The 27,429-nt window shown below is 35.8% G+C and overlaps 1 protein-coding gene across 1 annotated transcript; it reads right to left on the minus strand.

The window, feature by feature from the left end:
- Positions 1-339: 339 nt before the first annotated feature.
- Positions 340-27,235, minus strand: LOC110026895. The gene is made up of 6 exons (XM_020728095.1): positions 26,951-27,235; positions 25,180-26,667; positions 23,178-25,087; positions 22,316-22,439; positions 3,823-3,905; positions 340-471 (listed from the first exon to the last, which is right to left on the minus strand). Exons 2-6 carry the CDS (start codon positions 26,591-26,593, stop codon positions 340-342), a joined length of 3,663 nt encoding a protein of 1,220 aa, XP_020583754.1. The 5' UTR covers positions 26,594-26,667; positions 26,951-27,235.
- Positions 27,236-27,429: the final 194 nt, after the last annotated feature.

Below are 27,429 nucleotides of genomic sequence, written 5' to 3' on the forward strand. Positions count from 1 at the left end.
TGATTCTGATGTTCCTTGCACTCAACATCCTATAGCCCGATTTGTTTCATATGAGAGGTTATCTCCTCCCTATCATTCATTTGTTACTGCTATTGACAGCATAAAGATTTTGAATTCTATTCAGGAAGCTCTCTCACACCCGGAATGGAGAAAAGCTGTGAATGAAGAAGTTGCTGCACTAGAAAAAAGTGGAACATGGATTGTGTCTGATTAGCCCAAGGATACGAGATCAGTAGAATGCAGTTGGTTATTTACAATCAAATGTAAGACAGACGGAAACATAGATCGGTTAAAAGTCCGACTGGTTGCAAAATATTATACTCAGTCATATGGAATTGACTACCAAGAGACATTCGCCCCAGTAGCCAAACTGAACTCCATTAGAATCCGACTCTCCATTGCAGCAAACCGAGACGGGCCCCTTATGCAACTTGATGTAAACATGAATTTACCGCCTGGTCTTGAAGGGTCCTTCCATAGTGGCAAAGTATGCAAGCTCCAAAAATCTCTGTATAACAACAAACAATCTCCCCGTGCTTGGTTTGCCCGATTCACCAATTCAGTAATCAAGTGCGGTTATACTCAAATTGACAAAGCTGAAGAAGAAGAAGTTTCTAGCCCGTGAATTTGAAATCAAGGACCTCGGAGACTTGAAGTTCTTTTGGGAATGAAAGTTGCAAGATCCAAAATGGGGAGTCGTAACTCAAAGGAAGTACACATTGGACCTATTGAAAGAAACTGGTATGCTTGGACGCAAACCAATAGATACTCCAATAGACCCGTATAAAAAGATTGGAATGGAGAATGATAGTTTACCAGTCGACAAAGGACAATATCAGCGGCTTGTTGGAAGACTTATTTACTTATCCCACACCAGACCAGACATAAGCTTTTCAGTAAGTATGGTAAGTCAATTCATGAACTGTCCTACTGAGGAACATATGGGAGCTGTTAACCGTATCTTAAAATACTTAAAGATGACACCAGAGAAAAGATTATTATTCAACAGGAATGATTGTTAAAAGGTAGAAGTCTTTACTGATGTTGATTGAGCACAAGATATATTCACCCGACGATCAACCTCTGAGTATTGTTCTTATGTATGCGGCAATCTAGTGACATGGAGAAGCAAGAAGCAATCAGTGGTATCTCAGAGTAGTGCAGAAGCAGAATACAGAGCACTGGCGCTTGGTATCTATGAAGAAATATGGGTCAAAAGATTTCTCAAGGAGCTTGGAATTATGGGAGAAAATTCTATCAAGATGTTCTGTGACAATCAAACAACAATCAATATTGCAAAGAATCATGTTCATCATGACCGAACGAAACACATTGAGATTGATCGGAACTTCATTTCAGAGAATGTGGACAATGGAATCATTGAATTGGTTTATACTCCTTCTAGAGATCAAACCGAAGACATTCTCACCAAGACTCTCCCTAATCAAGTTTTGATGAGCTAACTAACAAGTTGGGCATATACAATCTGTACAACCCACCTTGAGGGGGAGTGTGGAATTATGCTCTTTATTATTTACTATAATTCTATTTAGTACTTGCTATATTTAGTCATAGTATAAAAAGGGTAATTCCTTAATTATAGATATTTATGTTTATTCCGTAATTATAAGAATTACTTAATTGTAGGAAGATTTCTTTCCTCTTTCTATTTCTTGTACTTGCCTATTTATAGGTGAATTATCTATGTATTCAAATGAGAAAATGATTATTCAAAATTCACAAGTGCAAGTTATCAATTGTTTGTTAAAAGGAAGTTGTTGCTAGTGGGCCAAGAGGGTACTAGGATATCTCAACTTTTTGTATGATATTTAAATAATATAATTTTTCTAGCAGTTGATTTCATAAGATTTCAATATGAAACCTTTCAAATTTTAAACAATACATTAAGTTAAATCAAGATTTGAATCATCTACCTCTCTAATTCCTATATTTATTTGACTTATAATTTATAGTTTGCCATTAATTTGGTGGATATTTTGGTTCATAAATTTGACTCTTATTGTTAATAGATTATGGTGAATAGTTGTTTGATGTGTGCAAACAATGTTCGAACTAATGCTAATTTATTTCCTTGTATTCATAAATGGCATTGTAGCTAAGATTCAATCTTTTCATTTCCTTTTAGGGGTGTAACTAAGTCAAGTGGACTCCTGAGGCAGCTCAGGCTCGACTGAATAAAAGACTAATGAGTTAAAGTTGATGAGCTAACTAGTAAAGCTTTAGCCTTCCCCAAATAAACAGGTTAGTTCATGAGTGGGCTTTGTTAAACAACATAGGTATAAAATACATTTAAAATTTATTAGAACTCAAAATTCTAAACTCAAAAGTCTAAGTGCAAAATTTGCCGCATATGGCCAAGCTGGTACTAGGATATCACATTTCTCATGTTTTATATCAAGTGTTTTAAATTCTAAACTCAAATCCTAAGATTACATCTTTATATCAAGTGTTTTCTAATTATTTATAATCTATTTTGTTTTATTTTTTATCATATTATTACCATAATAGCTTGAAAAAAAATCATTTTATCTCTTCATAATAAATGAGTTAGATCATAGGGTAACTCACTAATAGAATTCAAATCATGCCAGAAGTTGATTAATTAATTAATTTCAAGCTAATGTTAGTGGAAACTTCGGCTCAACTTGACTCGTTTACACCCTTATTTCTTAATGAATATTTTTTACTTTCATCTATTAATTTAAATTAACTTATATTATTTATTTATTCAAAAATTTCTTGTTGTAGCTTACTCAACAATTAAGATTTTCTTCGTCATGTGACTTCTTTACTACACAGCACCCATTGCCAAAAGAACTTATATCTATATTATAGCATGTAAACTGAGATGTAATATTTTGCCCAAATTGTATTGGAAACTTACTCTCTTGCAAGGACCCAATAAAAGTCCAAAATAGTCACCATCTATATATGGCCAAGCTGGTACTAGGATATCACATTTTTCATATTAAATCCCTCGAATATACAAAATTAATCTCAAATAAACTCCTATGACTAAATTTTAATCAATTTTATATAGTCGATGGAATACATAGAGAAAAAAATTGTATTATACTTTTTTATCATTTAAAATAGGGATCATTTATGATCAATTATATATATTCGAAAAACTAAATGAATATTTGTTAAACTCAATGATTAAATTTGCCGCACTAATGTGATTGAGGACTATTTTAGATTTTTTTGTTATAAGAACTAGCACTTTTACAATAGATAATGGTGATTTTAAGAAAATTACGTAGTTAGGGGTCCTTTTTTATTATAATAGGAGCTTGATTTATGTAACATTTCAACTAATGATTCAATAAAAAAACAATCATTGTGTGATTTAATTTCATTCTCAAACTTTTCTTATAAATTTCTGAATTTGGCTATCTTTAAACTACAATTTGGAGCATGTTTTATGACTTACTGATTTGCATACGAAAAATAAACTTCACTTATACTATTTATGAACTGCAAATTTGCTTGGTTTGTGCATCCCATCTTAGATTTACATTAACAAAACAGAATTACTTATGCTATCCTACATCATTATTTTCCTAAAATTGTTGCACATATAGACAGCACACACACTAGTCATATAAGGTTCCTTTCGCAACATACAAAAGCACATACCACCATGCTTCAGTGCACATGTCCAGTCATTTGTTCAAACATGATTATTCAATCAAACATATGTCGCAGCATTAAAATATTATGAGTAAGATACTTAACAAGAATCTAACTTTGGTCTATAAACATGATATATTTGAAAAGAAATACAACGAAAAGAAATACCTGAAGACATTTTTGTCCACAAAACCACAAATTAGATCCAACTGCATCACATTTAATCCCATCCTTTATGCACGTTTCATGATCTGCAGTAACAAAGTTGCTTGAGTATTATGAAAATAAGGATCTATATACAAACTGCTGGAAGAAAACCCCAAAAAAATAAAGCTTTAAAAGGAGACTGGCAAATTAATTCATCTAACCAATTCTTTGGTGCATTAATTATGACTTCTTTGTTTATGAGAACAATGGAGTTTATGCAGCTCAACAACCTCATTTTTTTATATACACTTTGCTCTATCAGTTAGGGTGCAGACAAGTTAAGCCTTAGCAAGCTCAAGAATTGGTCAACTCAACTTGTTAAATATCAACTATTTAAACAACTTTTTTTTTTTTTTTGTGTTCTGGTCATTAAGATATCGAGTTGAACATTTATAAACATAAAGTCTAAACATAATTAAGCTATTATCAAACCAAACTTGATTGCAAAAGGCCTTGCTTGTGTTGATAACTTTGGAGAATCGAGACATTGAAGAAGGAAAAGCATGAGGATAAGCCGAAATAACGCAGGGGGATAAGCTGAAATAAATCAGGAGGACAAGTTGCTGCAGCTCACGATTTAGGATTTCGGGGCGACTTCTGTAAGTGTGAATCCCTCTTATTCACTATTATAGATTTTCATTTCCTTCCTCACACTTCGTTTTGACATTCACGTCGTTTTTCATGTAAATATCGTTTCCAGCAGCCGTCAAAGGTGCTGATTGTGAGTCGGAAGCGCCAAAAGCTTTTCTAACAAAAAATTAGTGTAGGGGAGATGTGGTTAGGGGTGATAGAAAGGAAATTAGATGATTTTGGGCTGACCGGTTACTCCGAAAAGCCCTTTTGAGGTGTGGTTTGAACTTTAATGCTTGTTTTGGGTTAATTCATGTTTTGAGCTAAATTTTATGAAATCCTATGTTCTCTACAAGCCATGGGTTGTCTATACGAGGCGACATACTCGAGGCAAGCGTGCAGGTACTCGTCGTAGGGCTGCTCCCTCAAATCAGATGAACTAATAGTGTGTCAATTAAAAAAAAAAGAACTTCAATAGATTTTTATATGATTTCTATTTTGACACTGATGTTTTTAGAATTTCCTGCATATCGTAAATGTATACATGCAATTGAAAGTACGAATGCAAGTTTACTTTTCTTACAACATAAGTATATTATGATTAAGTTATGCTACATATAACTATGGATATGATATAAATTTTCTACAGGTATTCATTTGTTATGTTTCATGCCTATGCCTATAATACATGTAATGTCTGATAAATTTTTGATGCAAGAGTGATGATTCAAATGTCGCGATGAATGTTAGAGAGTAAAATATTACATGAGTGCTTGCAAGTACATTATTCAACGATGTAGTATTCTCGACTCCTGATATTTATACGGGAACAAAATTTTAGGAATCATTGGAATTAGACGGTGACAAAACGTTATGGAACCATGAGTATGTTGGGGAAAAAATCCAAAATTTATTGATAGTTTATACGGTCTTTGAGGCAGGGTGATGACCAATGTTAAAAGAACATGAAAATAGTTGAACCCTTTATATTATATTAATGACACTATTATGATATGGCCTCTATGAAATGACATTACTAAGATAATATACTATGATCATGCTTATGAACATGTTTTTATTTATGATTTCATGCTTACGACCTGAATGTTACATTATAGTTGATTTTTATACTGCCTATAACAGTTATCTTTTCATTTTCTTTATTATGTATGCATGTTATGATTTGTGTGTAAACTTATAATTTTATACGAGCATGCACGTTGATCCTTTTTCATATATAAAATCTTATGTTAGCCTTGATTATTTTTCTAAGCTCATCGTTGCTCATTCTTCATTGTGCCTTCCAGGTAGAGGCAACGAGCACAAGGACGAGTAGCTAGGTGTGACTTTGTACATCTTTTACATGATAGTTTTGGGAGCTTTATACATACGATCTGGGTACGTACATTTTTATTATTTTGGATTTAGCAACTCTATATATGATTTTTATGCTTCCAAGTATGCATATGAAATGGAATGTATCACCTATGTTGCGGCGATCCAATTAGACTAATTCATCACCCACTAGGCCCTGATTATAAAATTCAGGATAAGTACTAATGAGATTTGGTCTGACCAAATTATCAGTCTCTGTTGCACTATGATTGACCCTACCAAGGGGGTTAGTTGGGGTGTGACAGCTTATATGTTGTAGGATCAAGAGAGTGCTTGACTTGATGGAGGAGTTTGAGCTTGGTAACAAGTTTTTAATGACCAATTTTGCATCGAGTAACCATGTGGTGGGGTGAAATGGTGTTCTCGGGTGTAGGCATGTTGGAATGACGGGATATGGGTTCGATGGTGGAGGAAGTGCGGTGTTGCATGGGTTTGAGGATGACGATGGGGAGGATACATTGGGGGACAAGAAGTAGGGGATTTGTTGTAGGAGAAGGGTGTGTTAAGGGCGTAGGAAAAGTAGAGAATGATTGGTATTGGAAGACATGCTCGTCAAAGGTTACATGGCAGGAAATGAATAGTTTTTCGGAGGTGGGTTGGTAGCACTTGTAGCCCTTATGATCAATTGAGTATCCAGGAGATACGCATGGATGAGAGCAAGGAGGCGAGTTTATGTGGTGTATATGCTTGTAGACATGGGTAACACTAAAATCTGAACACGTTGAGAGGTGGGAATAAGTAGGTTGACAATTGTAGAGAAGTTCATAAGAAGATTTACGATTGGTGTTTTTAGTTGATGAGATATGTTGCCGTGACGAGGGTATCCACCCAGATAGTAAAGGAGAGACTGGCATCATAGAGAAGAGTTTATGTGGTTTCAATGAGATGCCTATGTTTGTGTTCTTCAACCCCATTCTATTTCGAGGTGTGGAGACATGAGAATTGATGAAGAATGTCATTATGTTATAAGAAGCTTTGAAGTATGGTACTTTTGTATTCAATCCCACTATCGGATCAAGTATACAGATAGTGATATTAAATTGAGTGTAAAGCATTTCAATAAATTGAATAAATTTGTGGGTTGTTTCAGCTTTACTTATCATGGGAAACACCCAACAAAAGCGTGAAAACTCATCAATAAGAAGAAAAAAATATTTATAGCCTTGAGTTGAAGAAGAAAAAAATATTTATAGCCTTGAGTTGATAGAATTGGGGGTGGACCCCATACAACAAAATATATTAAGCATATGTTCGTAAAGAGAAAAAAGAAAAATGTATTCTATGCCTTTTGTTGTAGCTGAAACTATTATATACAGAGCTATTTGTTGCTATATCTAAGCTTAGTCGACTCTTGCAGACGAGCGTAAGAACATTTGAATGTGGATGCCCAAGACATTTGTGCCAAATGATGGCCTTCTTTATGAAGGTGACAAGAGCATGAATGGGATGCAAAAGAGAGGTCAGCGATATAAGCCGTCAGTATTGGTTCCCCAGTGTAGAGTTAGCTTTGCCATGAATTCAAAGATGGTAAAGCCATTCAGATCAAAATGAATAGTCGTGAATCAAAATATGGATAAGTAATAGATTGTGAGAAAGAGATGAAACATGCTATAGTTGGGACAGGAGAAGCTTATAGTGGGGTTTCAAAAGGATTTCATCATTCGTATGTGCTACTGAAACGAAATGACCACTTTATATCATGACTTGTTCATAAATGGTTCCAGGAATAACAAGTTTTAGGTGATTGAGATCTAAGGTAAAATGCGCTGTAGCGCCAGAAACCATAACCCATGGTGAGGCGGCGGCTTGCAAGGCTTGTTTAGTAGGTAAATACTCAAGATTAGAGAGATGCCAACATGTAGCTACAGAGTGACCAAACTAATCACAAATTTGGCATCTTACTGAGGATTTTGGTGTGTTTCGACCCCCTTAGTACGGGTACGAGATTGAGCTATGCCCCGAACGCGAGCATTGGAGCAGGGCGGACCGCGAGTGCGGCGAGAGCAAGTCGAGTATTAAATGGATTTTCAAGATTTTGATTGATCTCCTTGCTATATAGAAGGGAGTAGAAGTCACCCAAGTCAAGAGGATGCAGTTGAATGTGGATTATTGTCCCGAAGCCTTAATAGGTGGTCGGGAGTATGTTGAGTGTGTAGAAAATTATATCCTCTCTATCCAGTGTACCTACAACAACAATGATGTTGTCGACTAGAGCCTTAACGCTAGATAGGTATTACGTCAACACTTGATTGTTCATCGAGGGAGTATGAAGTGCATTCTTTAGTTGAATGAGCCTCGAAATTTGTTGGTTGGAGTCTTTTGGCAATGATGTGTTAGATCTCGACAGTAGTAGAGAGATGCAGCACATAAGGAAGAATCAATGGGGAGATGATTGACTAGAGTGTCGCGGTTAGATTTTGATCTACTAAGATCCACAAGGGGTTCCAAACCTTAGATCTGCAAAGTTCTCAAAAAATTGACCAGTTGAGTTGCTGCCCAAGAAAAAAATGACCCATTTGAGGTGAACACCTTAAGGACTTATGTCTTCCATATAAGATAGTAATCGTTTGAGAGTGGGTTTTGGGTAAGGTGTTTGAGGTTACTAATCAGGAATTAGAGGGAGGTAGGTATAGGGGTTGCTATGTTCATCTCCATCGGTGATGGTTTTGGTTTTTTGAAGTTTGGGAGTTATACCCTCTTGGAGAACCGATCTACATCAACCTAAACATACCTAGATCGCAGGTAGGTATCATCAATCTGAACAGCACCCAGAAATGATCTGCGTTGATCTTAGGTTTGGCAAGTAGCAAGAAGATGGAGGAGAAGGAAAAGGAGAAGAAGAGCGAATGAACTTAAGCTCAAGGCTCTGATACCATGATAACTTTGGAGAATTGGGACTTGGAAAAGGGAAAATACAAGGAAAAGCCAAAAGAGCAATACCATATGCGGTGTTCTATTTCATCAAAAGCATATTCGGACACAATCCTTACTCATTATATGAGGGTGAGTGAGCTTCTAGATATAGGAGATTAAATGCTTGCCATTATATTGTACTGTAGAAACATTATAGTGTAGCCTATTCCACATGTGTTATTATGTGTTTGGCAAATTAAATAAATGAAACTATAAATACTAGTCGAGCTCAAGCTAACTATCAAGCCAAGCATTAACAACAAGCTTTTTCAAAAATCGTGCTACTGTGACTTGAGTCATCATGAATAATAGTAAATTTTCCCACCAAAATTTCTTATAAATACCAACACACATGGGCAATACTTATGACTGTTAACTTGTGCATGATATTGCGAATTTTCATTGCTCTTGCTCAAATAAATATGAAATGTGTGTTGGTATTGGGAATATTCATTGCTCTAACACCGCCATTTTAAAAAAAATTCTTTTGAGTCTAAGTGGTATGTTTTTATCAAACAAAATGCCCGATGCATTCCTCCACTTCAACCAACCAACTTGAATTCTACTAATAACATCCTCAGTTATATCACCATCACTTTGAACAATAAATCTGAAATATCTAAAACGTTCACAACTTTTAATGATTTGATCACTCATTGTTACAATTTTGTGATTGTCTCTATTACTAAAATGACATTCAATGTACTCAGTTTTAGACCTACAAATAAAGTAGCATTCAAATTTTATATTTTCCCAGTACACTCATTTGAATAACTCATACATAATCAAAATTGTTTTGTTCTTCTTTGGTGAGCCTTAGTTGAATATATATGGCAATAGATCATGATATTTTAGAACAATAATACAAACTAGATTATATAAACCTCCTCCTTCTTGACCTTAAAAGTTTCAATGCTACATGCTCCGATGTCACAAGTTAGATGTTACAAACACTTCCAAATATCTTCTATATATGTGTTCGTCGCAAATATCACTATGACACATCCTAATACATTTTGTGTGTGTCTACCGTGTTCAAGACTATGTCAAAACCATTTCAAGCCAAAATTATGTTCTGACACATGTTAGGCAAAGTTTAACATGCTGCAAGGATATGTGCATAAGGGACAACCCGTCCATCAGAGATATTTACATGCTTCCATTACTGTTAAGAGACAAATGAGGATGGTGGCTATGATAGTTGACTGTGAGAGATCAAACATTATTCCATTTGATTTTTAACCAACCTGAACAATTCTTAATGTTAGCCTTAAAATGTAAAACAATCAGAACCGATCAGAAAGGATCAAGGAATGCGGGAATTTGAGTTCCGAATTGTCCATGAAAGAGGAGAAAAAAAGATAGATTTAGTTGGAAGCAATTGATGCAAATGTTGTGTTCAAATTGCATTACTTCCAAATAGAGGGAAGCGTTGATCATCTAAAAGACTTCAAAGGCAGAACCAAAGCATGATTCAGAAAAGAGAGGAGACAACAAACATAATTTTTAAGTGGATTAGTCAAAGGAATAAGTCTCCTATAAGGTGAGGGGGAAGGGTCAACAAAAAGAATGAAGAAGGTGATTACAAATCTATCCCTTGAAGTTCTATGAATACAAAATAAAAAAAATTGGCTTCATATGAGATTGTCTCATTTTATTTGGGTGAATGCACAAATATAAGGTTTTTCCACTGCTCAGTTGGCATTGGGTGATTTTAGGGCGGATAGCAACAAGAAGTCATAAGCAACCAATTTTGGCAACGACAAGCATAGTGATCACTCAGGTGCTAGTTGATGAGCATCAAACGATCAATTGATTGTCAAGTAATTACAATACTTGAAATCGATTATGATCCATGATAAGGACATTTGGGTGTTTTAGAGAATCTTATGGGTGTGGTCATTGCCCCAATAGTGAAATGAACATGTGGTGTCCCTCGAGTGGTTAAAGTGGATAACAACAATTACTGCTGCAGTGGGACAGGAAGTAAGTTATTTTAAAATATAATGATAAAGCTGACTTGGGATGTTGAATATTGATTGAATTTGATGGGACTGTAAACTACTCCTAGGTGATACCACCACCAATAAATTGAAATTTCACCTGCTATACAACCGATCAAGGAGGACAAAGTAGATCAACACTCAATAGGATTCTAGATTGATGTATGAATTGCCATAGGTTGGTCTCTTTGTGATTTTGTTTCAAACTTGACCAACTAAATTGTGCCAATTGACCAATTGAGACTTTAAGCATGCGGATCTAAAGACAACTCTGATGTGGCACATAAACCGAGGTGATAAACTAAAAAAACATGCAATATCCTAATTAGCTGGTTAGCCTCTACCTAAATATGGAAATGCCATTATAATATAGTCAATGCCCCATCTTGCATGCTCTTGAATTGCTAACCTACGAGTTACAAGTCATAAGGCATGCCCAATAGAACAGTGCATTAATGTCTTTGTCAGGTGATGCCAACCCTAAAATTGGCCCCTTCAGTCAAATAATGATGTCATTCGTTCTCCAGTTCAATTTTTTACTAAAACAAAGCTTCATAGAGCTTATAGTCCAAATTAATTGAAAGTACTCTCTCATAATCAAGTAAATAATCAACCACAAGAGCTTCTATTTATATCCTTGAACTATTTTATGATATCTTGTATGGGGTAAATTATCTGGGCAGTGTTTTAGTTAATATCCACTTTGTCATTTGCAAATCAAACCAAACACAATATTTACGATTTATATATAAGAGAGACAAGGGAGGATTTCTTTGTGCAAGGATATACGAAAAGAGCTATCATATGTGATGCAGCATAATCATTAAAAAAAGTCTAAATTTTAATTGGTTTTAAACATTTTAGATATTTGTAATAAAGCATGCATTATTTCCCTCCTTGATTATAATGTGTTTTAGGAGAAAATTTTAGTCCAATCAAAGAAAAGTAGAGCTATATCCTAATTAGAGATCGCTAAATGATAATTGTATATTAAACTTTCTTTTAGCAATTCAACTCCGGTTCTCCCCATTCCAAGCTCTCCATTTGCAACTTTATCTCTATACCTTGTCTCTCTCCTCTTAAGACATTGTTATCATTTATGAATGACATTTCTTCTGTAGTGTTTAGTAAAGTAATGTTCTACGATGAAGGTGAGGCCTGTAAACACATAGACAATTATCTTGGAAGTGGTAGCAATTGTACCCTTTGCATGAGAGAATAATCAATTAGGACACATTCAAGTGTCAATAAATCAAGTTTGATTTAGGAATGCGTGTAAATAAAGACAATACTTTCAACTCGTTTTGTTCGCAGGCTCGCACGGCGTCGTCTTCGTTCCTGATATGGGGTTTGGTTGCATCGTTGCAGTCGTCTCCTTCCATACGACGGTTTCGGCTCCGTCTGCAGGCTGATTCCTATTTCGTCTTCCTCCTCGATTCATCTCGACAGAAGCATCTTTGGCTTGCAACGTCATTGTCGACGCTGCTTCCTGTCGCAGTCTTGCGGTGCTTTTCCGCTGCACTATCTCCTGTGGTGCTACCTCAGGGCTTTTCTACGCAGCCCTCGCCAGTGATAACCCCGCCAAACCCTCCTATGCTACAGTGGTTCACAAATGCAGCTCTCATTTCCACCCTCTCATTTCCACCTCGCAGCCACCTCGCAGATAGTCCGATATTCCTGCAGATGTACCATGATTCTGTTGCAGAACATGTAGATTGCAATCTTATCAAAAAAGTAGAGAAAAAGATGGGCAAACCAGCAAAATTCTTTTTTGATGCTGAAATTTCAACTCGTGCATGAAAATACAAATTTACACTAGTTGGAAAGTTTCAATTAGGTTGTCCAAAGATGGAGATTATTATGAAGATTTTTTAAGACTTCAAACTAATTTGGGCTTGACAAGTGGGTCATTTTGAAGAAAGACATGTTATGATACAACTGAGTATAGAAGAAGATTACACAAAGATTTTCTCAAAGAAATTTATCATAATTGAGGTCAAACTTATGAAATTGCTATAATGGATCCCTAATTTTGATCTCATTCAAGAACCCCCAATTGCGCTTATCTGGTTCTCATTACCAGAACTCAAGCTTCATTTCTTTGACCTACTTATCTTATATACAATTGGGACTATCCTTAGAAAATATTTACAGGTAGATTTACCCACAGTTCATTTCTCAAGGCCCTCTACTGCAAAAATTTTGATTGAAAGAGATATTACACTACTAGATGTACAAGAAGTCTGACCAATGTTTTTTGGCAAAAAATCATTATAAAATAAAAACCTGACTACTGCAAGCACTGCAACATGTTCGGACATCTGCAGAAGAAATGTTTCAGATTGCACCCACAGTTGAGAACCAATAGTCAAAAGCAGGAACATGCTGTTAGTGCACCCCACGTGCCTGAATGCGCTTCCAACAAACCTGATGACAGCCAACATGAGGAGGGAATCACCACAAGACAAGAGTTGGTGTCTGCCCCTGGGAACCCTTCTCCCGACCATACTACAACGGATAATGTTCGGATAAAAAATCAAGATAGCCCCACAGCTCCTATTCAGGAAGCATCAGGTGCAGAGGTGACAGAAGGAACAGGTGCAGAGGTGACAATTCACACTTCTCATACACTGGAACATATCGTTGAAGCAATGACTGTCTTTCCTTCCACTGCGGTTTTAATATCTAATCAGACCGAGCATCACATGAGTCAGTCTTCTGATGAAGAATGACAAGTTTACACTTCTCGACGGAAGAAGGCTGGGGGCACACTCCAACTTGGAAACTTAATGGATGATACTTTGGTTACTTCTGGCAATCACAATACACTTCAAAGTTTGTTATCTGGCTCCTCTCCTAAAATTAGAGGAAGGAGCAGGACTAAACTGACTCGTCCCTAGTTACTTGTTTTCTGCAAATTTTAACTTTTTGAGTCTATCTGTATCTTTTAATTGAGTATTATTGTATTTGATATCGTATAGGTAGGGTGTCTCTATTGGGCCCTCTCATACAACATTTATGTATCTTCTCTATTTCAATAAAATCAGCCCAAGGGCTTTATGTATCTTCTCTATTTCAATAAAATCAGCCCAAGGGCTGATTTCTATTTCACTATTTCAATAAAATCAGCCCAAGGGCTGATTTTATTGAATGATTTTATTGAAATAGAAAATAAATAGAAAATGATACATAAAGGTAGTATGAGAAGAGCCCAAAGGAGGCACCATACCATACGATACAAGTACAGATACCCAAAAAAAAGATACATATAGACTCAATAAAATGTAAAACAAATTTAAAACGTGCAGCAAACAAGTAGCTAAGGACGAGCCAGTTTAGTCATGTCTTTTACTCTATTTTTAGGAGCGGAAGCAGATAACAAACTTTGAAAAGTCGTGTCATTGTCAGGAGTCACCAAAGTATCATTCATTAAGTTTCCAAGTTGGAGTGAGCCCCCAACCTGGTCAAGAGAAGGGATCTCAGGGGCAGACACCAACTCCTGTCTTGTGGTGATTCCCTCCTCTGGTTGGAAGTCATCAGGTTTGCTGGGAGCGCGTTCAGGCATATGGGGTGCACTAATAGTGTGTTCTTGCTTTTGATTATTGGTTCTCAACTGTGTGCAATCTGAAACATTTCTTCTGCGGGTGTTCAAACATCTTGCAGTGCTTGCAGTAGTATGGTTTTTGTTCCATAATGATTTTTTGTCAATAACCATTGTGAGCAGATTCAAACCAGACATCTTCTACATCCGGTAGTGTAATATCTTGTTCAATCAAAATCCTTGCAATAGAGGGTCTTGAAAAATGAACTGTATGTAAGTCTACCTGCAAAGGTTTTCCAAGGATAGTCTTAATTGCATATAAGATAGGTAGGTCAAAGAAATGAAGCTTAAGTTCAAATAATAAGAACCAGATACGTGCAATTGAGGGTTCTTGACTGGGATCAAAATTGGGGTCCATTTGAGCAACTTCATATGTTTGCCCTCAATTGTGATGAATTTTTTTGAGAGAATTCTCGTGTAATCATCTTTTGTGCTCAGTTGTATCATAACATATCTTCCGTCGAAATGACCCACCTGCCAATCCCCAACCAGTTCGGCTTTGCTAGGGAAGATACATAAAGGTGTGGATTCTATCTCCTCCTGATCAGCTCCAAAAAAGCAAAATGCTCCGTTAAAAGCAGTGATTCTATCTCCTCCCGATCAGCTCCAAATTATTGACACTATTGATCATCAAAAGAATACACCTGAAGACGTCACTATCCCCACAGGCAATATGTCAACCATTCAATCTCCACATAATGTTGTAGCTCCCTCGTCTTTGGAACCTCCTATCGTGGAGGCGAGGGAGATTCTTCAGACTCCGTCTGCCTTAGAACCTATCACTGATATTACAGGAGGAAATACTTATGCTGCTTCAGTACCACCTCATCAGGTCCAGAAAGATGTCAATATTACTCAAACTCAAGGGGATCATGTTGTGCAACGGTCTACACCTCTCCGACCACCTTTGGACCAATTCATTGATCAGATGAGTCAATCTTCAGATGAGGAATGACAGGTCTATACATCCAGAATGAAGAAGAAGAATGGAGACCAGAAATCTGATGGATGATACTTTGATTACTTCGGGTAATGGTACGGACCTTACCAATTTGTTAGTCGGCTCCCTTCCGAGAACTAGATGCAGAGGGAAGACTAAAGTGGGACGTCCCTAGTACTTTTGCGTCTGTTGGTGGCCTTTTGGTTTTTTTATCTTTATATATCTTTGTTTTATTGAGTTTTTGTGTGTGTTGTATTATGTGAGTTGGACCATCTTTTAGGCTCTCTCATACAACTTATCTGTATCTTTTCCCCTTTAATATATTAGCCATGGGCTTTTTTAAAATAATATATATATATATATATATAAGAATATCTTTATCAATCAGTTTAGTTGAGGTTGATTGTTTGTAGTCCTCAATAAAAAGGGATACAAATCAAAATTCTTGATGTTTGCAATCTTTGATACTAAGGTTGAGCACTTCACCTAGTTATTAGTAATCACGCCTCTTCTTCTTCCTTCTTCAATTTGAATATGTTAATGCTGAATTTCAAGTGATGTGTCAATAATACTATATATTACACTTGTTATTTTTAATAGATTACAAATTTCAACAAGTAAGGCAATAAAAAATGTCAGTTAATTTTATAACGCATTATGAAAATTCATGCTCCTAAGTCTGTGCGTTGTTTTGATAAAATAAAAAATCGTACTGAACTAATCTTATAAGGTTGGTTTAGTTCTATTGATAAAGCCTCATTTTAATTATAGGTTGTAATTTTAACTTTCTTTGATTTTTAGTTATTAATTAAATTTCACTTAGCTAAAATTGATCCAACTAAAAATTGATTTTTATTAATTTCATGTAAAAAAATGACAAAAAACAATCTGAATATTATTTTATTATTTATAAATTTTAAGAAAGATAACTTACATCCTTCTTAATATATGCTGCTTAAGCTAAAGAAAATTAGGTTTATTATTAAAGATTGGTTTATTTTGGTATGGAAAATAGCGTAGATAGTTCAATTTTCTCAAGTGCAAAACCAAAATCAATTGATTTAGCTAATTCGTAAATCAAACAATCCAAACCAATCAAATGCACACCCCCAGGCACACTACTTGAGAAAGTGACATCTTGTATATTTTGTTTTACAAAATACAATTTTTAACCTTTGTGGTTTGATCGAATCTTTGGCATACAACTTAAATAAGGCTTAAATTGTTTAATATAATTACCTAGCATCCATATGAGGAAAATCAATTCGAGCAGGTCCTTCAACCTACACTTACATCCAGGCTATAAACACCACTTTCCTAGTAAGCAATAATGGATGACGTGGAAAGGTGAAGAAAATCATATTTTCTTATTTCTCAATAATCAAATGACAAATTTTTTCCCTCTATAATAAAGGACTAGGGAAAACTTAATTACAAAAATTATAGCTTACCAAAGATATAATAACTCATAAAGGAAAGAATATAATATAATAAAAAGAAAATAAAATAGAATAACACTAAAATCGAAAACTAAGAATTTTACACTCCTCTCAAGCTGTGTCATAGATATTGTAAATGTCGAACTTGGTATTCAAATTAGTGAAGTTCGCTGGAGGTAGAGATTTAGCGAAAGCATAAGCGACTTGAAGATGATTCGGAATGTAGATTAAGCGAATAATGTCTTTATTGAACTTTTCAGGGATAAAATGTCCATCAATCTCAACGTGTTTGATCCTATCATGATGCACAAAATTATTTACAATACTAATGGCGACTTGGCTCTCATAGAGCATCTTTATGGGATTGATTGTAGAGTATCCCAACTTACTTAGTAACCTTTGGATCTACATTCTTTTGTAAATTCCCAAAGCAAGTGCCTGATACTTAAATTTTATACTACTTCTAGATATCACTGCTTCTTTTTTGCTCCTCCAGGTGATAATATTTTTCTAGATATAGGAACAAAACCCAAAAGCGAAACTTCAGTCTGTGAGTTCCCAGCTAACTAGCATCAATTTATATTTCTACCTCCTTCTTGTCGGATTTCTTAAACAGTAACTCTCTAACTGGGGTCTTATTAAGAAACCTCAATATTCTATAAACCATCTCCAAATGTTCTTCATTACTACTCATATGTTCAGTCACAATGCCGACAGAGTAAGCGATATCATTTCTAGAGTGTGACAAATGGATAACTTTATCCACCAATATCTGGTAATTACATTTTTTTCACCGTTGTCTTTTCTACCCCTAAAATGTAACTTGTTGAAAATCATAGGAGTCTCAGAAGGTTTGCACCTCGGTATTCATGTCTCTTTTAGTAGGTCTAAGATGTAACTTCTTTATGATATCACAATACACAACTTGGACCAAGTCACTTCCATGCCCAAAAAGTATCTCATCTCTTCGAGATTCTTAATTTCAATTTTAGTGGCAAGAACCTCTTTGATCTTCCCAATTTTCTTCTCATCATCACATGTCGGTATCATGTCATTGACATAGATAATGAGTATAGCATTCTTATCTTCCTGTGTATGCTTTTATGAAAAGTGCATGATTTGCTTGGTATTTGATGTAGTCATTGATTTGATTGTCTTGACAAACTTGTCAAACCAATCCTTTGGAGATTATTTGAGGTCATAAAGTGACTTTCCAAATTTAGAATCTAAATATTTATATGAGTCATTTTTCAGTCCTAGTGAGATATTCCTATACACTTCTCTCTCAAGGTTTATTTTCCTAAATGCATTCTTGATATTAAGTTGAGCAGTTCTAATTTTTATTGACTATTGAGAAAAGAATTTCTACGATGTTTAACTTGACCACTGGAGCAGATATATCTTAATACTCTATCAAATAAGACTGAGTGAAATCTTTAACAACCAACCTACCTTTGAATCTCTCAGTATTCTCATCTACTTTGTATTTGACATTGAAGACTCAATCGGTCTTTTATCTGGAGGATGCTTTGTAAGGGTTCATGTGTTATTTAGATTAAGTGTTTGGATTTCCTCTTCAACTGCATTTTTCTATTTTGAACTTTTAAGTGTTTCGTGAATAGACTTGGTATTCTACACACTATAATACTAGACACAAAAGGTTTATATATTGATGATAACTTTTCATAAACAACATAATCTTGGATAGGAAAATTTGTGCAACTTTGTTTGTCTTCTCCATTGGTTTCATCTCCCTTAGAACTTTAAAGATGTGTGAATTCAAGTTTGGTTGTGAACATTCCTATTGTAGATTATTATCTTTATCCTGCTTAGTGGATTTCTTTCTCCTAGTATGCATAAGAAGTTCCTAGTTGTCAATCCCAGGTTGGATGTTCTCAACTGGTGGAACTTGAAAGACAAGATGGTTAGAAGAAAGGAGAATAGGTTGTGACGACTCTAGAGCAATGTGAATATCCAAAGTTGTATAGAAAAGTAGAACATGTCGTGATGACGCTAGATTTGAGTGAGTTGCCAGAGTAGTATCCCAAGTCTGATATTCACACGGACTCTCCCCTGAATATCAGATTTGGAGTAATAGTGTTGGTTTTCAAAGAAGTTAACATCCATGAAGTTATAATATTTTTTTTGTGATAGAAGAATAGTACTTATACCTCTTTTTGTTTAAAAGCATACCCAAGAAAGATACATTTGATGAATTTTGAGTCGAAATTTGTGTGGTTTGGTTAATGAATGTGAACCAAAAAGATAACAAAATATTTTGAGAGGAATATTAGATGAGAAGGCTTTGACATGAGGGTACTTTTTCCATCACAATATCGAGAAGGGCTTTGAATCAAAGAATCCTGCTTGGTATTTTATTAATAAGTTAGGTGGTTGGGAGCATGACACCTCCCTAGAAAACTTTTGGGACATTATGAGAAAACATTATAGACTTGAGATACCTCAAGGAAATGTCTATTCTTCCTTTTCGTTATCACATTTTATTGTGAAGCTTTAACACGAACTCACGTGAAAAATATCGTTCTTTGTAAGGTAGGGTCTAATGATAGAATTGAAGTATTTCTTAATATTATCAATTTTGACTATTAGAATTTTATATTGGAATCGAGTGTAAATCATGTTATGGACTGGCTGCAATATTTGTGCAATATCAAACTTTTCGTTCATGAGGATAATCCAACTGGTTTGAGTGTGATCATCAATAAAAGAGAAACTATCGAACTCAATTAATGATTTTCAATTTTGATTGTCCTCATATATCACTATGGATAATAAAAAAAAGATGTGAATATTTGTACTTGGATAGAGAATAGACATGACGAGTATGTTTAGCCATTGATATATTTTACACTAATAAAATTTTAATTTTTTATTAATAAATAGATGACAATACAACTTTATAACATAATGTAAAATTAGGATGATCCCGGCGATAATATCAATAAACTCGACCTTTAGAAGAATCAAACTAACAAACTCAAGAATATGAGAAGAGGATGGAAGAGAAGACACATGTATGTTAAGGAAGTAGCTTTCCTTGAGTATATATAGACATTAATACTATTCAACCTCCCCGAATCCACCACCTAACATTTACAAGTGTAGAATGAAATTTATTAATACAGTTCAAGCCATGAGCAAATTTACTAATTAACAGTAAGTTGCAATGTAGTTGGGGAACATACACAAGAGAGTTGAATATTTTTGAAAACTCTCACTTCTCATTTTCCAACAATCCTAGAGTGAGATCCATCGGACAAGTTTAACAAATTTGGAGTCGATGAACTCTTGGTAGTTGGTATGAACATGAATATCTCTAGTTATGTGAGCAAAAACACTTGAATCTATCATCCAAGGTTGAAATCTTCTATTGTTAACGAGATGGGAAGAGGACATGATACATTGGTATATCATCAAATTGGTAGGCCGCTCAGTTATGCTCGAAAGGAGTTTTCTTCAACACCAACTATTCCTTCAAACGAGATGGGAAGAGGACATGAGCAAGTATGGATCTTGCCGTCTTAATTTGCTCCCTTGCTCAAATTTCCATTTGGCAGGTTTTCCATGTAATTTTCAACATTTCTCCTTTGTGTGATTAACTTTCTAACAATGTTCATAGAAAGGACGATTAACCTCCAAAGTGGAATTCGATGTCTTCATACATTACTTGGTATACACAGTTGTTTGTTATTGCCTGTAAATTGAAAATTATGGTGAGTGGCACCAAAGAGGAGCTGTTGCTGGAAGAAAGCTAGCAGCAAAGATAAGAAGGCTTGTAGGAAGAATCCGGTAAAGGAGGGCAGCAAGAACTTCCGGCTGCAGGAAAGAGGAAATAGCCAAGGAGGTTCTGCAAGTCGGTTGAAAGGATTCCGACGATTTTTAGGAGAAGACCCTCAATGATTTCCACTATGGAGAGAAAAGCTCCCAAGCCAAGCTGTGCGCAAGTCGTGTCTGCTGCTCTGAAAGGCTAGATTCGATGGAACAAGGCCCAGCATTAAGAGCCTCAATTCAACAGAACAAGGCACATGAAGGATCGTTAAAACAAAACGTCAAAAGAAAGCAAAGGGAAGGATTACTGGAACAAAATGGCTTTAGGAATGCAGCGTCTCAAAGAAGGATTGACGCCTACAAAGAGACGATAGAAAGAATAGGATTCAACGGAGAGCCTGTAGGAACTGGCGGCTATAAAGAGCGACTCCAAGAAAGGAAAGAGAGCTAGGATTTGTTTTGAAAATATAATACTATGTGAAAAAGTGGAGAAAATCATATTCTCTTCTCTCTCAATAATCAAATTACAAATCTTCTCCTTATATAATAAGGAACAACTAGAGCAAACTTAATTACAAAAATTATAACTTACCAAAGATAAAAAAACTCAAGAAGGAAAGAAATATAACATAATAAAAAGAGAATAAAAGAGATTAACGCTAAAATAGAAAACTCAGAACTCCACAGATGAAAATTCAATAAAAGGGTATTCTTTTATTCTTACACATTCTGCATGTTCTGCCTATTATACATGAAAATAATAAAAACAATTAAAAGATTTGATCATCTACCCCCATGCAAAAGAATTAAATGACAACTCCCTTCACATCAATTTTATAGAAGATTACCATAGATTGAATTCAAGGGAAAAAGAGGGAAAAAATGTGAAACTATCTTTCTACAGCAAATAAAGGGTTAACTTGTGAATTAACGATTTAAAAATGCTAAGACATGCATAGGTTGTTTTAACACAAATGTCAGAAAAGTATGCTCATAGAAGCATGGTAAATCATTCAGGAATTTAAAGCACATAGTGCAAGGCTGGTTGCAGCTAAAGGCCTGGTTTAGCTATTTGAAGCTTTTATTTCATATTAAAGAAGTTTTTTAACAACAAATAAGAGAATGAAACAAATGACTGGGGGAAGATTTCCTAAACAGAAATGCCTTCCAGTAAGCAAGTTTGACAGAATACCTATTTCACTTGTCATCTTGCTATGGATGAGAGATGTACCTGTCAAACCATCTCTAATGCTTCTATGAAGAGATGTGAATTTCCTCAAGAAAACCAATATAATCTATGAAATAAAATGAAATTATGCTGAAGCATAATTCTAGTGAAATCAGTCAATTTAATTTATTCAAAAACTTTACTCAAATCGCTACTAAAAATAGAGAGAACTTCTATAGAAACAAAAGTGCATAATGATATGAATATCAACTGTTGTGCACAAAATAAGGAACATATTGATTCTCAGTAGTACACAGTAAATGACAAAATAGGAAAAAGAATAAAAAATTTAATCCAGCATCTTTTTGTCAATAGGTTCACATAGTTACTTTTGTCATTCAGAAAATCTCCTACACCCAAAAGAATTAAATAAGTTCAAACTCGAAGATACAAAAGGAAGTGCCCGATCGGAACATCTATTAAAATTTCTTGGCCTTCAACAGTTTAAGGACCAAATAAAAAGTAAATCCATCCAATAAATCAGTAAGATGAAAGCAGCAAACAGTTAAACTAAATGCTTATAAAATGAATTATCTGCAAACTAAACTGATATATAACACGTTTGGAAGGAATTACATTTCTGTTCGCACAGTGAGCACTCTAGTGTTGCAATGAAACCTGAATCCTCGGTCACATGAAGGGCACAATTGCAAATAGCACAACTACAATTTGGGCAGTACCAACTGCCTTCTGGAATCTCCTGAATAAAATAAAAGGATTCATTAAAAGATATAAAAGGAAAAATATTATAAAATCATTTTTGACAACAAAATGTCTAAGATTACATTTGCATACTTCAAGCAAAAAAGATGAAATGTGTGCCCTACTTAGACAAAAGAAACAAGAAAATTTGATGTTTCAACAGAAGAAACACAATATTCTACAACTTTCAACTAAATATAAGCAATTAATTTGATAACTTATATTGTAGATGCATACAGATTGAAAACGAAGATAAATCAGAAAGAAACTGCCTGTGAATCAGAAAGAAACTGCCTGTGAAGTTGGCAGCTATGGTGTGGTCATTCAAGCTTCATATAAGGGTTACACGTCCAATTTTTGGTGTAAATGTGAGCAAATTTTGGAGAGATACAATTTCTGATGAATAAAATTGAAGACAGATTAGCAAAAATTACAAATTAAACTCAAAGGCATAGACTCTAAACATATCCGATCATGCAATTTTTTCCATACAACATGATTTGTACCACAGTAAATCATTTTAGTTTACTAAACCAATGAGCTAAGATCGGAGAAATCTATGGAATTAATTTCCTTTATTGTAGGTGCCTTTTCAACTTTTCCTTCGTTTCAGTGGATGAACATGGAGTGGGATTTGGGAGAAACGGACAAATTTGTGGCAAGAAAATATGAATTCCAACTTTTGTGTAAATTTTTCAGGTGCATTGAATTTAAATTTTAATATCTGAGAGCACACCTGTAAGTACAAACAAGCTTGGTGGTAAGTAGATGGGCAGCTATCACAGCATATTAGCTCGCCACCATCAGCACAAAATCTACAAGCATCATCATTCTCATCTTCCTTATCTACTTCTCTAGTTCGAAAGTCATCTTTCCTCAGCTCACACTCAGCAGACCAAGCCTGAAGCTGACATGATATGTATGATTTTCCAGACTTCAGGAAAAGATTCAGAGAGGGTTTCTGCACCTTGAATCCAGCGTGCCTTTTAAATTCAGATACAGAAAGAATCTTCTGGCAGCATCTGCAGAGAATTCCAGCTTTAGTAATCTGACCTTCCTTAACCACTGCACTATTTCTTGGACTCTGGTACTGCATGATATCAGTAGATGAAAGCACACCCATCTTAATTAGCCAGCATAGCACTGTCCTTACTCCTTTGAGAGCTTGTTCATCATCAACAGATACCTCCCTTGCACGATTAGCAGGATGCACAGCCGATCTACAAGATCTCATACTTGTTTCTCTGGATGCTTGTGATTCAGAATTCCTACTTCTAGCAGACATCGTTCTGCAGCAAGATTGGTTATCCATTGTGTTTATTATGGGAGAATTCAATAGATTGTTAACCTTAATCTTGCAGCCATCCTGTTTTTTCCTTCCTCTTTTCTTGAACTGTACGGTTTTCTTTATCTCGCCCGCTTCTTGAGAGCTACAATCCTTAATCCTGCACCTATATTTTTTCTTCCTTCCTCTTTTCTTGCCCTCTACGGTTCTCTTTACCTCGACAGCTTCTTCGGAGCTGCCGAGATCAAGCATTAGAGCTTCATCAAAACTCTTGTCGCGTGGAGGCTCTAGCGAAATTATACCATCTTTTGACATTGCATGGTAATTGTTCTGAATCACATAACTGTGATTTTCCTTTCCATTATTTTCACACGCATTAGCTTTCTCCACTTCATCCACTTCTTTGCTGATGAGAGGGTCAGTAGGTAGAGCTTCATCAACCCTTTTGTCGAGAGGCGCACTAAATGAATTCCCTAAAACATTCAATGAACAAACAACTGCACTAAAATCATTAAAGTAATTATGAGACTTTTGGGATTTAGTACGCTCAATCTCCAATTTAGAAGGCTCTTCAGCTTGGATTTGATGAGAAACAGATTTCGTTGTCTCCTCTGAAATTAATTCCTCTCTCGAATTAGTGGCATTCTGGTGGTTAAGATGTGGGGAATCATTTTTGCAATGATTCATAGAAATAGGGAATGAGAATATGCAATTAGCATCTGAAACGTTAGACATCAAACCCTCTGTGTTTTCTTCATTGGCATCAAGTTCAGAAATCTTAAAATATATCATGAATTCATTTTCTATACTATTCTTAGACTTCTTAACAGTACTTTTTGCCAACTGAGATTCTGAAGTTCTCTTAGACCTTTTTGATGTCTGCTTTATTAAACTAGTCGTCTGTTTTTCTGAATTCTGGTGGTTAAGATGTGTCGGATTTACCATTAAAAAGTTCCTAGTATTTCCAAAATTTGTCCTCCTCAGTTGTCCATCTTCACCAAGATTCTCATTTCTCTCATGAGTATAACAACTAACATCGGTAGGCTTGAAATACGAACTACCACCAATTTCAACGCTTCCTTGAAAAGTTAATGCCCTCCTAATGCTATCACCAAAAACATAAGAAGAGCCAAATTTATCCTTTTGATTTGCCATGCTCATAGAGCTGCATGGGGTGTCTTTAGAAAGTGCTGGTTGATCAGTTCTTGATTCATTAAAAGAATCATTATCTATGTTCGATTTCTCAGTGGGACTGCAACACACTCCTTTTGTCTGAATTGAGGAATTTTCAGATAGATTCAAGCAATCAGGATGTGAAGAACCATCAAAGATCATTGCCACTTGAACTGGCATATCATTGGCTGGAAAATTACGAAAAAGGAAAAACATTAGTTATTTTGCATTAAAGTAATGAGACAGGAAAATTGGTGTTTAATCCTAGGATCAGGTATACCTAATGAAAGATTGTGCTTCATTCCATGCAAGTTTGTAGCATTAGAAAACACCTCGGTTACATGCCTAGATGAGCTTTTGGGTCTTTTACCGCGGGAATGCATATCGTCGCTTGTTCCATACACTAATTTCTTGCGCTTCCCTTTTCTTTTCAAACCTTGAAAAGCATGTAAAGGTGAAAACTGCTGACCACTGGAACATCTAAGCACCTCTGACCTGCTATCAGAAAAAACTGGCTGCACTGATTGGCCCATGTTGCGAGGGAAAGTGTGATCTTGAAGCTTACTCGCACCCTCCGATGCAAAGAACAAGCTCTTGTTGTCACTTAAAATGATTGCTTTACTTTTTGCCGCTTTCACTACCATTCCGCGTTTCAGAGCAGTAACTTTTTTATCAATGCACACCACAGCCATGAAAGGATCAAGTATGCACCATTGCAGCAGAAAAGAAGCAGGCTTTTCCATGCCCTGGATCTTTGCATTAATTTCTACCAAAATATTTGCTAAGTCAGCCCAGAACCCATCAATATGAGCCCAAACTCTTTCCATTTTGACATTAGCTCCTGCAATTTGAATACTAGCAAGTAACTCGGACCCAAATGCCACCCAAGCTTTGGAAAGGGAGTGAAAAGTATGTCCATTGGGTGATATATAGTGGGAATCAACTTGGGGCTTGTGAATGCGTTGCCGAATCTTAACCAGCCAACCAGCATCCTTAAGAAGACGACATGCATGTGAGCGGAGCAGAAGGGTAAGATCCCTACTACATAATGGTTCCAACGATATTCTATTGCTATGTTCTGTAGCTATCTTTCCCAGATGTTCTTCTGAACTGAGGTGAGCATGAATATCATTACAAGTTGGCGTCTCAACCAATGCAGTGATAGCGTCAGTGGTTGGAACATTAGGTTCAGCCGACTGTTGGCATGGCAGGGCCAACACATTATTAACCAAACCAGTAGCATCTGACTCTTCGTATTTTTGGTTGGCCGGTGTTTGGAGATCCACTAAGGAATGTTTTAATACATTTTCTTCTGCAACAATTTTACTCAGGACAGCAGGTGAAGGAGTACTAGCAGAAAAATCCACATCAGATGGCATCCCCACTGAGCTTTCAACGATGCACATGTCATGTTTTGACTGTGTAGAAGCACAACTCTCTTTAGAAATAGGAGATTTGGCTGTGGCTTCTGTAAGTGATTCATTTCTGCTTCTCACTTGAAATTTTACCATCTTGGAAGAATTGCTGAAATTTCTAACATCCACTCCATCCATAACATTCATGCACATGCGTCGCTCCTTTTCTGAGCCTTCAAATCCATCTCGGCCCAAAAATTTAATTTCCTCCCCAAACAAGTTTTCCATGATCGTTTCCTCATCCACTCCCAACCTAATCTTAGGTCGAACTTGCGCCATTTTTTTTCAAGTTTCAACCTTTCTCAGCAGAAATTTATCGGGCCTGAAGAAAATCTTCCAATCAACTTTCTAACCTGCAGAAAAAGAGGCTGTCAACTCGGCTTCAAAGTTACAAAACAAAGAACAAAAAACATCATATCGGTTTCTTGTTGTGAAATCGACTGGCATTCCACGATTTATAAAAAGTATGGCTAAATGAAGCAGTAATTCATTCTATTTATTAATGAATTAGCTACATTAACCTCATTCACCAAGATCACCAAAATCCAGCATCCCGAACTCTCATCGAAACCAAAAACGAAAACAATCAAAACTCCATTCTAGTAAAAAAAATAAAAAAAACTTTCATCTACAAACCTAAAACGAATGCGCTCAGCAGATGAACCAGTAATCGGAAGATCAATAACAGCAAGTGGTAAGATAGCCGAAAATACTTGCGCTTCCCCGAGATTGGCGTGGATGCTGACACCTCCTCCACATACAGAGGCTCTCTCTCTCTCTCGCTTGGCGCTCGTCGCTCCATTTTCGCGCATGGCAGTTTCGGCATTATCGCGATGGGGATCCGGTGAGGCCTTTCCTCGGAATCCAGTGTCGTTCGTCGCCGTACGCGTAGCAAGCTTGCCTAAAAACAGGAAACAGGAAGGCTTCCCATCCTTCACCGGATTTTAAATCGTTAATTTTAAATACAAAAGAGAGTAATTAAAGAGGGTAATTTTTTTAAAAAAAAACCAAATTTTTTTTTTTTTTTTGAGAATCAAGTAAGTTCCCGATATAGTATATGATTATGTTTAAGATGGTGTTCGGTAGTATATCATTAATAGGATTTAGTTGTGAAT

This window comes from Phalaenopsis equestris, unplaced genomic scaffold (genome assembly GCF_001263595.1).
Source record: "Phalaenopsis equestris unplaced genomic scaffold, ASM126359v1 Scaffold000403, whole genome shotgun sequence".
In the NCBI taxonomy this organism is placed as follows: domain Eukaryota; kingdom Viridiplantae; phylum Streptophyta; class Magnoliopsida; order Asparagales; family Orchidaceae; genus Phalaenopsis; species Phalaenopsis equestris.